This window comes from Trachurus japonicus, chromosome 6 (genome assembly GCF_045865225.1).
Source record: "Trachurus japonicus isolate A0001 chromosome 6, Traja_1.0".
In the NCBI taxonomy this organism is placed as follows: domain Eukaryota; kingdom Metazoa; phylum Chordata; class Actinopteri; order Carangiformes; family Carangidae; genus Trachurus; species Trachurus japonicus.
In genome coordinates, this window is record NC_140912.1 from 17,887,457 (window position 1) to 17,898,384 (window position 10,928).

At 41.7% G+C, this 10,928-nt stretch overlaps 1 protein-coding gene across 1 annotated transcript; it reads left to right on the top strand.

The window, feature by feature from the left end:
- The first annotated feature begins 324 nt into the window (after positions 1-324).
- On the top strand, positions 325-10,108 carry LOC146985983 (ubiquitin-conjugating enzyme E2 H-like). Its single transcript, XM_085779515.1, has 7 exons — positions 325-578; positions 3,772-3,848; positions 4,026-4,100; positions 4,770-4,809; positions 4,933-4,985; positions 5,510-5,638; positions 6,817-10,108. The coding sequence occupies exons 1-7, from the start codon at positions 526-528 to the stop codon at positions 6,939-6,941; spliced, it is 552 nt and encodes a 183-aa protein (XP_085635641.1). The 5' UTR covers positions 325-525; the 3' UTR covers positions 6,942-10,108.
- The last annotated feature ends 820 nt before the right edge of the window (positions 10,109-10,928 follow it).

Below are 10,928 nucleotides of genomic sequence, written 5' to 3' on the forward strand. Positions count from 1 at the left end.
ACACCTCCAGAGCGGCCCTGCTGCTCTGTGGATCACAGCTCTGCACCTGGGCCCCTCCTCCCTCTCTCTCTCTCTCTCTCTCTCCCTCCCTCCCTCTCTCGGCAGCCTGCTGGACGCTGGAGGAGCTGGTTGATGTCACTGGCAGCAGCAGCAGCGTCGGTCCTCAGGACAGGAGGAGGACACACAACCACACAACTACTAGGTAGAAGAGCTGAGATCTCAGACTAGCTACAGACAAACCCCGGAGAGCCAGCAGAGCAGAGCAGAGCAGAGCAGAGCAGAGCAGCCAGGCAGAGAGAAAGAGAAGCAGCAGCAGCAGAGAAAAGTGGGCGATGTTGCAGCTGGGACACCGTCACCGTTCATGGACGTTGTGGGAAAGCTGCTGCTGCTGATCCAGTCCTGTCCGAGCTGAGAGAGAGAGAGAGAGAGAGAGAGAGAGAGGTCGAGGAGCCTCATCATCGTTGCAGTATTTTTTTTATTTTTTTTATTTTTTTTTAGATCCACTTCTTTTATTAAAGGAATACAATGTCATCTCCAAGTCCGGGCAAGAGGCGGATGGACACCGACGTGGTGAAACTGTATCCTTCTTCACAGAAACCTTAAACAACAAGACCCAAATAACCCAAATTTATGTAAAAGAAAATGGGCACGTCTTGTTGTTGTTGTTTTGTTTTTTTTTTTAGCCATTGTCAGTTCTTTGGTGTTGGTTTTTCCTTTTTAATACGTCATTTGCTGTTGTTACGATGTGTGTTGTTATTATTATCACCGTCCCTGTGCTGAGCTGTGTGAGATGAATTTATATTGTAGTAAAAGTGAGTGACGTTGAACACTGTGACTGTCAATGGGGAAGCTAAGTCCAACGTTAGCTCACTGTTTAGCAGGAATAGCCCGTGTTTAGTGGCGTTTGCGTGGACGCAGTTGCATTTTTAAGTAGAGTTAGCTCAGTGATTAAACATTTAAGTATATTTATTTCATCTCGTCTTGTTTGTATCCACCGAGAATTAGCTGTGTAATCTGTCTAAACACAAAGCTGACTGGTCCAAGCTCTGTGTTAGCAGCCTTAGCTTTGGCAGCGATAAAGTTAGCTCGTTGTTAGCCAGTTAATATGTGGTCCCGCGGGACTGACAACACAATGTGGAGGATAAGACAGGACTCTTGCTTTTTTTTTTTAAAGAAACTTAATCGGAAAGACAAGTGTATTTTTTTTTTGTTGTTGCATGATTTAGTTACAGCGTCAACGCAGAGGAAGCTAACAGTGTAGCATGCTATCACCAAGAGAGAAGAACAAATAAGGTCGATGTAGCTCAACAGAGACGATCCTGCACAGATGACACATAGAAAGTCCACAGATTACTACATTTATTTACCTCAGACAACTATTTTAAAAAACAAAGTAGACGCTGACATGTGCCAATTTTTTTTAAATTAAAGCCCACATTCATAAATCTTACAAAAAAGATGATAAACAGAGCATACAATGTGTTTATAGTGATTAAATCAAGGTTGACGTGTTTACCACATACTGTAGAGTGAAGCTAATGAAGCCGAAACATGGTTTAATCAGGGTTAAACTATGATAAAACGTGTGATGTCAAAAAAAGGCGAATTTATACGCTATTGTTCTTTTTAGTATGTTTTTTCTTTTACTTCTTTTACTCTAATATAAAATGTTAAGTTTTAATTTGTTGACAGCCGACTGGTGTAGTCATATTGTGTGTATATCGTTGTGTTGTGGCTCATTATTTGCAGTTTTCATCTGAAGTTTGCATGAAAGGTTCCTGACAGCGTGAGCTGCATTGTTTTGTTTTTGTCCTGCAGCTAGATGCTGCTCTCTGATTGGTCAGCCTGTTACCATCCGGAACACGGGAGGGGGCGGGGCTTCACACACAGCTGATCGAGGAACAACAAGCATGGTGCTATCCGGGGCACATGAAGGGATGGAGGGGAGGGGGCTCCAGTCCACGGTAGGGACAGGGCCGTGCACTGCTGGAGCTGAGTGGGTGGACGACGTGTTGTTGTTTTCACGTTTGCAGCGCGAGGGTCACACAGAGAGAGAGAGAGAGAGAGAGAGAGAGAGAGAGCTGAGACAATCAGACAATTCATTCATAGTCAAACCGTAAACAGCTCCAGTTTATGAAATGTGTTGTTTTTAATATTTGTCCCCTTTTATGGAAGAACAAATTAAGCCAAATGAATCATCAGTGACTCATAAGAGTTATTGATCACAAGAGTTATTAATTTAAATATTAGTTGACAATAAGAATAGGCTAATCATTTCCACTGATGGCATACATAGAGAGAAAGCTTAGTCCTTTTTCTCTAAATCTTTAAATCCTATTAATAATTAGATTAGACAAGTTAAGTATTTAAATTTGTGTTTCAACATTTAGACATGGTTAGTGACTTAATCCTGTTGTCTATCAATTAATCATGAAATAATTCTTTAAGGTTTAAATCGATAATTTGATGAGGTTTTGATAAGCAATAGAAAAAAGTATTTGGACACCTGCACATCAAAAATGACTCTTAAGTAAAGTATTTTTAATGTTATATTCATGAATAGTAATAAAAATTAACTTAAGAACAGGTGGACATGCAGCCGTGTGTAAACAGATGCAAACAAAGAAGATTTTTTTTATTTTTTATTATGAAATACGCGATTAGAGCCGACATGCTCGCTGTCATGAAAACTAGTGCATCATGGAGCTGTGATAAATCTGTGCACTGAAAGCTTTTATCAAAATAAAAGTTTTCCCTTGTGTGGTTACTTTACTCTTGAGTGAGCATATGCCAGTGTTTCCATGGATAACCCTGAGGGAAAGGCAGAAGATAGAGATGCACGTTTTTCCTGCACAAGCCTGCGACTGTAACAGGTTTTATTTATAGGACCCATCGCCTCAGATCGCAGACCTGTCTTCTTGGTCAGTGGTTTGCAAACCTTTTACTACTGAGGGACTGAGCTTTTTAAACCTTCTCTGGTAGATGTTTACAGTTGTTTCGTTGTCTACTAGTTATGTAACCAGCATTATCCTAACATTACCTTTGCGAGAGTGTTGGGATTGAGATGACAGAAGGATTTATGAAGGATGATGAAACATAGTGTAACAGATTGTTGTTTGGTTTTGTGGTTGCTTTTTGTTTTGTTTGTTTTATTTTGTTGTATTTTTTTTCCCATCTGTCACAGTGTCGGTCTCACAGCTGTTGACTTTGTGTGTTGTGGTCAGAGAGTCGACTCAGTTTCGTGTCTCTTGCTGTCGACACACACTGTGATTATGACACACCGTCCCTCAGCCGGGCCTTTTCCAGTTGTTGCTTCCTTCAAAACATATGAACGTTCCCATCAGTCATCTCTGCAGCCCAGTTAGCAGAAGAGCGAAGGTTTATTCTGCCTAAACCCTCCTCTGTTTTGTTATTGTATTGAGAGTAATGATCTGTGGCCATGAAGAAGTTAAAGTTTGTGTTTTTCTTTTCTGAAAAATGTGGAATAGATGTGCAGCGGAAACGTTTTTATTTCCTCTGTCCTGACTCGTTGTGATGTTGTTTTGTCACGAAGGAGAGCGGTTGTCTGTTGGTCGAGCTCGTCTGGCAGTGGACGCTACATTACTGATCTCACTGCCTCATGTTATTGATCCTGTGTTCCCAGAAAAGTTCACAGAGAGTTTGGATCTAAAAAAAAATTTTAGACACAGTGTGGCCCAACTTGTTTTGGTGAATGCTTGTTTTGCTGGATGTTGTGTTTTGGGTGTGCCTTTTTCCTTAAACGCTCCTCAGCATTGAGAGCAAACATGAGGTCACCATCCTCAGTGGACTCAACGAGTTTGTGGTCAAGTTCCACGGACCACCTGGAAGTAAGAGCCTCCTGAACATTACAGATTTCCTCAGTGCCCTCCAGCTTTTCACCAGTGTAATGTAGATTTATGAGAGTGGTATTATTGATTATCTTGTCTTAACTCTCATAGAAAAGAGAACAAATGTGTCTTTTGATCAACCTGGACCAGTGTATTAATCAATCATACTTTTTCCAGCACCGTATGAAGGAGGCGTGTGGAAGGTTCGAGTGGACTTGCCAGATAAATATCCCTTCAAATCACCATCAATAGGTAGGAAATAATCAATCAAGTAGAAAGTCTCTTTGCCCAATGCTGTTATTCTTGTCTTATTAAAGCAGATATCAGTGGAATGTTTTTGTTAATATAAGTCCTAAATAGTCCTATTTTCCGTCAGCAATCACTTACATGAAGTATTTCAGCCTAAACACGAGTCTCTCCGTCACTCTGCTCTGCTGTAACCCGAGGAGAAAATTTTCCTTGTGGGATACAAGTGTTATCCAATGAGGGGAGAGAACGGCATGAAGGGCTGTGTGTGCAGCCAAGGGATGCGCGTGAATGTGGTGACGTAGCACGAGGACCAATTGATGCCTGACAAGGGCGGGGGCTGCTAACTCATGGTGCGTTCAAGGAAACTCGTACTTTGTGTTTTTCCTTCCTGTGAAGTCATACCAGTTCGATCTGGTACGAGTTCACGGGTCGGAAGTTACGAGTGGCCGTTATAGGGAACTTTCACAGACAACAGGACGGTAAAAACACGAGCTACGGGTTACCTGGAACGCTACCAAGTCGTAGTTGTGACTTGAAGCTGTAACTTACGGTTTCAAAAGCCTGCCTTGAACACAGCATTAGCCGAAACGGCCGTGCCACTGATATCTGCTTTAAGTACTGTCACCCAGTGGACTCCAAAATGATAAAAACCTGCTTCAATTTTTTTCACAGGATTTATGAATAAAATCTTTCATCCCAACATCGACGAAGCGTAAGTTGCACAGTTTTTGGATGTCGGTACATACATAGATGGTTAAAGTTTTTCATGGAAACAACCTTATACTTACAAACACATCATACAGTGACTGAGTTGTGTTTTGTCTTTTTTTTGCAGGTCAGGCACTGTGTGTTTAGATGTCATTAACCAGACATGGACAGCTCTCTACGGTAGGTCACGACCACAGCATCGTACAGTTTATATAGAGTACTACTTTCACATAAACTGACTGACAGACAGTAAATAGCCAATAAAATAACACAAAGAGATCAGCTTATACCTCTCTACAGTGCGGCTCCGGGCAGAGCATCTTGGTTTAATCGGCTTACACTTCAATGATAACTGCAGCTTGTATTAAGGTCATGTATTGAGCACTGATAGATAAGAAGGTCCTGAGGCTGAGAGGACTCTGAACAGGAAGTAGTGAACACACTCGTGCAGCGGCAATTTTTCTCTTCTCACTTTGTTTCTGTTGTTCCAGTGACTGTAAAATTCATTTAAACTTCTACCCATAAGTTCCCAGACTTGGGTTTTACACTTTGTGCCTTTATGTACAACAGATGTGTTTATCAGTAAGGCTGTGATTCATGTAGCTTAAGAAGCTGTTTGATATCAGCTTGTCGTTGTTTCATATGGCCTGTGTAGGTTTGTTTTTCTGTCTGCTGACTGCTGTCTTTCTCCCTACATCCACCAGACCTCACCAACATCTTCGAGTCGTTCCTCCCTCAGCTGCTCGCCTACCCTAATCCCATCGATCCTCTGAACGGGGACGCAGCCGCCATGTACCTGCACCGACCGGAGGATTATAAACACAAGATCAAAGGTAGCTGTTTAGATTGATAACACAATTATGTAGATGTATGTGGTTAGTAAAGGGTAACACTGTTTTTTATAATATTTCTGCACTCGGAAGGATATAAAACTTAGATTTTGGGCAGCCCCAAAAAGCAGGTGTGATTTTGCAAAGACTTGTTGTAGCTGTTTAGGCCAAGAGGAACAAATATCACCATGAGCCATGTTAAAGATGTTTGCAAATTACAGTCAAGTACAGTCTGTGTTTCTAATAGTTCAGATCAGTGTTTCTGTCAGGTGTTCACAGGAGTCAAAACAAGGAACAGACGTTTCTATTCATAATGTAGAAGCTGCCTCTGAATATTAATGAAAAAAATGTTAAATTCTTACAAATCTTGAAATGTTACTTTCTGTTTTATTTAGACACCAGAGCACCAGCTGACAACCTCATGTCTGTATATTCAGTCGTTCAGGAGCTTTCGGCTGTAGCCACCAAAAATCATCCAAATGAGGCTCAAATTTCAAAGAAATTTCCACAAAATCTGCAGAAGATAATGCGAAATCATGCTGGTCCAGCTGAAATCATATTTCTTTGGAGTTCTTTGGTCAAGATAAACATCTGGTGGAGCTAATTCTCCAGTCGGGTGAAATTTAACGAGGAAGACGGTCCAACAAATTAACATCTTAGAAAAACCACCAGAATATTCAACCAGTGAAAAATGATGTGCATCTGTGTTTATGTTGTGCATAAATCAGAGGAACATTAGAGATCCTTTTTTTTATATATATATTACTGCCCTTGTATAGTTATATCCCTGATTTATCCACTGATTAAGTCAGTTTCAAATGCACTTTGTCTCATTTTATCCACTTCTGTCAAATGTAAGTATGTTATTTTGTTTAAGCTCAAATTGAAAATGTATACAGAGTGGGTTGAAGTGCAGATTGTGTCGCACTCAGACGCAACATAATATTGAAAAGCTCCTAAGTGGACTTTAAAGAAAGATAATTTTGTCAAGGGCTTAAAAATATATATTTTTTAATCAAAAGCTGTAAACTGTGAGGAGGTTTGCACAGTTACTGAGGGGTTCCTCACCATGACTGACTGTGTGACAGTGTTAGAAGCTGCTGCCTCGATGCCAAGTTGCTGTGGACGTCACATGGACTCAGTCAACCCGTCTTTCTCCCTCCTCGTGTTTCTTTTCACAGAGTACATCCAGAAGTACGCCACAGAGGAGGCTCTAAAGGAGCAGGAGGAGGGAGGGGGCGACTCTTCTTCCGAGAGCTCCATGTCAGACTTTTCGGAGGACGAGGCTCAGGACATGGAGTTGTAGTAAAGGGGGAGACGTTTTCCACTTCACCTCACAACAGACTATCATTTCCTAAAGAGCAGAAACTCAGTACTATATTCATATTTAAACAAGACAATTTTTTACAGCAACACAAGGATTTTTATCGCTACACAAGGATTTGCAGAATATTTACCCCCTATTTAGGAATTCATGACCACCTGCCCCTTCCGCCTCTTCACCAGACAGAGATTCTTCTTTAGGTTTAACTCCATCATCTCTAGTGGCTTCAGTCGAGGCTTTCACACTCATGAGTCTAAACTGAGCAGGAGGCAAAGCAAAACTAGACTGTTTACACCCAGTTTCCTGTTTGGATCCACAAGCCACACAAGTTTTTCTTTCTGGTCTCCATTCAACATGCATCATCAGGCACCTGGCAGGACTCTGCAGGATGACAATCCACTATTTCTGAGTGATCTCAACGTCAGAAGCGCGTGGATTCTCTCTCTCTCGCTCTTTTTTTTTTTTTCACCTTTCATTGCTCGACTCTATGACCCCGAGGAGCTGCCATTACAATCACCACTTCTGAGGAGCAAAGACCACAAGGCGTTCACGGTGCGCTCGTGTTTGTCATGTATAGACTGGTGTGGCTGCACACACGGCCTCTCTGACAGGACTGCATGGCACACGCTGTAAAACAACCGATGCATCAGTCATGACAACGCCACTGAACGTGTGCGTGTGTGTCTGTGTGCGGCGCGCACACATCTGTGTGTGTGTGTGTGTGTGTGCATGAATGTAATCCAGGGTGAAGCATGGTGCATTAATAACCTCGTGTTGTTCTGAACCCCGATGCTCAGCAGAAGTGGAGGAGAAGGTTCACCATCCTGATCCTTCTCATCTTCAACACCCATCTCCCCTCCTCCTCCTCCTCCTCCTCCTCTTCCTCCTCCTCCTCCTCCTCCTCCTCCTCCTCCTCCTCCTCTCCGTTTTAGGAAAGTGTTTGTCATTCTCTGAGTATCTTTGTATATTGTGGCATGACACAGAAGTAAAGTTTGTGTAGGGCTTTGTGGAGCTGTAGATGTGAAGAGGACGCCTGTGTGCAGCTCCTCTGTAAACTGGGCAGGGTTCAGTGGGAATTATCCAGGTCCTTGTTGAATTGTTGATCTTCTTAACTCTGCCTATTGCTTGTGTTGAACTATAATAGGTGTTTGACTTGCGTAGGGATAGTTAGTTTTTTTTCGCGGGTGGTGAATTCTCTCTGGTTTAATACTTATATAATACACTAGTTTAAAGACTAATTGTCCTGTAAAGATGAGGACAGTTAATACTTCTTTGTCTGTGGGATGACTTTTTGTCAAATCAAATCCTCCAAAGACGTGTTGCACCCCTGCTCTCCTGCTCCCCCGCACCCAGTTTCTTATGCAAATGTATCCATCAAAGAAAGATAATTTACATCATCAGACAAGAAGTGCTCTTTGTTTCAGCCATTCAACACTGTCACATTTCCTTTTGTCACACTGTTGGATGGCCTGTTGTTTTTTTTCCAAAATGGCGGGACCAAAATATGTTGGCTGTGCAAGCTTAGTTTCATATGTATCGCCCGACCTCCATTCCCACTTCCCATTCCTTCAGACTGGATTTGGCGATGAAGAGTTTACTCTGACGTTAATTTAGATGACGGATGAAAAAACGTTCTCAAAGCATCAAACTCTGATCATCTTAGACGATTTTTGAATTTAAATTCAGGCACAGCTTTTTTTCTTCTTCTTCTTCAGTGGGCAAAGTTACAGCTTTTGTTCCGATTCACCCTGGGACAGGTCCATGTGTCTGTTAGCCACGGTGCAGATGAGATGCTGGCAGAGAAGTGACAGTTTACTGTTAGATTTCATGATGATGCACTGGTCTGTGAAGCCTGATAATACACGTTTGTAACATGCACTCAACACACTGTAAATCAGGTTGTATTTTGTGTTATTTCTGTAAGGAAACACAAATTAGTAAGTTAGGCTACTTCATCGCCATCAAAATGGGCTATTTCTTCCTGTTTTTAGAAAAGAAGGATTATATAGACAAAAATTGAATTGATAATCCCTTTACAATTTTTTAAAAATGATATCAGGATCTCTTCCCTGGTGTCTTGCAAGAGGGTTTACCTTTATTTGAGAATAACATAGGTAAATAAATCTAGCATGTCATACTTTTTTTGATGTGGCATAAAAATGTATTTGTTAAATAGGCTAGTTAAAAACGGCTCTAATTAGCAACCAAATATATGTTGGAGTAGGTCTTAGGACAACGTGATACACAGTCAGTTGTCGTGTGCAACAGAGAAAAAAAAAACACTGTCCAGCCTTGTCTGTTATCATCTTGAGTCATCAGTGTATTATGTATTTGTTTTTATTAATGAGACATACACTCACCGGCCACTTTATCAGGTTCACCTGTGGACTTAACTCAGATATCTAATAAACCAATCACAAGGCAGCAACTCGGCGTATTTAGGCCTGTAGACGTGACATGATGATCTGCTGAGGTTCAAACTGAGCATCAGAAGAAAGGTGGCTGAAGTGACTCGGAGTGGTCTGCTTCCTGGACCGGAGGACTGGTTCAAGCTGAGGCAACAGTAACCTGAATAACCCCTTGTTACAACCAAGGTCTGCAGAAGAGCATCTCTGAGCGCACATGTCAAACCTTGAAGCAGAAAGGCTGCACCAGCAGAGGACCACTTCAGGTGTCAGGGAAGAATGGGAAACTGAGGCTACAATTACTGTAGCACAACTTCACCAAAATTGGACAATAGCAGATTGGAAAAATGTTTCCTGGTCTGATGAGTCTCAGTTTCTGCTGCAAAATTCACATGTGAATATATATATATATTTTTTTTTCGCCTTTATTAGGCAGGACAGTGAAGAGAGACAGGAAAGCAGGGAGACTGGGGAAACACATATATTAAAGGACATATAGTAAAGATCATCTCAATCATGAGTCAGAAGCAGCCATCGACTGCTTCAAGGCAAACTATGCTCACACTTTGGACCCTTGAGTATTGAGTATTATTTGAGCATTGTTTAAACACTGCCTTATACACGAGTATTGACCATGTCCATGCCTTTATGACCACAGTCATAACACATTATGTCTCAAAGCTCAAACTGGTTTCTTGAACATGATAATGAGTTCGCTGTTCTCAAACGGCCCCCAAAGTCACCAGATCCTAGGGCTGCACGATTATGGCCAAAATGATAATCACGATTATTTTTGTCGATATTGAAATCACGATTATTAATCACGATTATACATTATGTTAGATAAAACATGTTTTTATTGCACTTTCTATTTGAAACAAACAATAGGCTATGTGAACAAGGCTTTCAGTTCAAAATAAAACGTAAAATAAAAATAAATAATAGCCTAAAATAAAATTTACCCAAGACAAAGGGCTAGCGAGTAGAATACTTGTGTAAAAAACAAAAAATAAAAAATAAATCTGGTAGAAGTAGCTGCTGATTCAACTCCTTTACTCAAATAAAAGTAAGAAAGTACAGGCTCTGAAATGTAATTTCAAAGTAGCTATAGGTAAAACTTAATTTTTTGCCATCAATGATACACAGAGATGTGTGGGCAAGAGTCTGTCTAGCATGGACCAAAGCACAGCACGGACGGTTCAGCAGCAATTTAGAACGAATTAAAAACATTTAATGAACAGACCAAGTGTTTTCACACAGGCAGCGTCCAGCAGGTCGGCCTGGCTCAACTGTGCTGCCACCAAAACGGCCATAGATCGCCGTTACCGGCCGTTATGATCACGGTCGTTTTATTTACACGATGTATGTAATTAACACCAAAACGGCCGCGTGGGGTGACGGGGTCTCGGTCCAGCTTTGAGACCACCCCGCAGCCCGACCTCGATCCGATCCAGAGAGAGACGGCGACAGTAGACAGCCTGAGGTGCTGCCCAGACACAGACACACGTCATGTCTACTGTCACCGTCTGCTGCCGACATCGTCTCACTCTCACTGCAGAGTGAG

Coding starts and splice junctions, on each gene's coding strand:
- LOC146985983 (XM_085779515.1), top strand. CDS start 526: ATGTCATCTCCAAGTCCGGGCAAGAGGCGGATGGACACCGACGTGGTG. Junction 3,849..4,025: donor GTTCCACGGACCACCTGGAA/GTAAGAGCCTCC, acceptor TACTTTTTCCAG/CACCGTATGAAGGAGGCGTG. Junction 4,986..5,509: donor GACATGGACAGCTCTCTACG/GTAGGTCACGAC, acceptor TACATCCACCAG/ACCTCACCAACATCTTCGAG.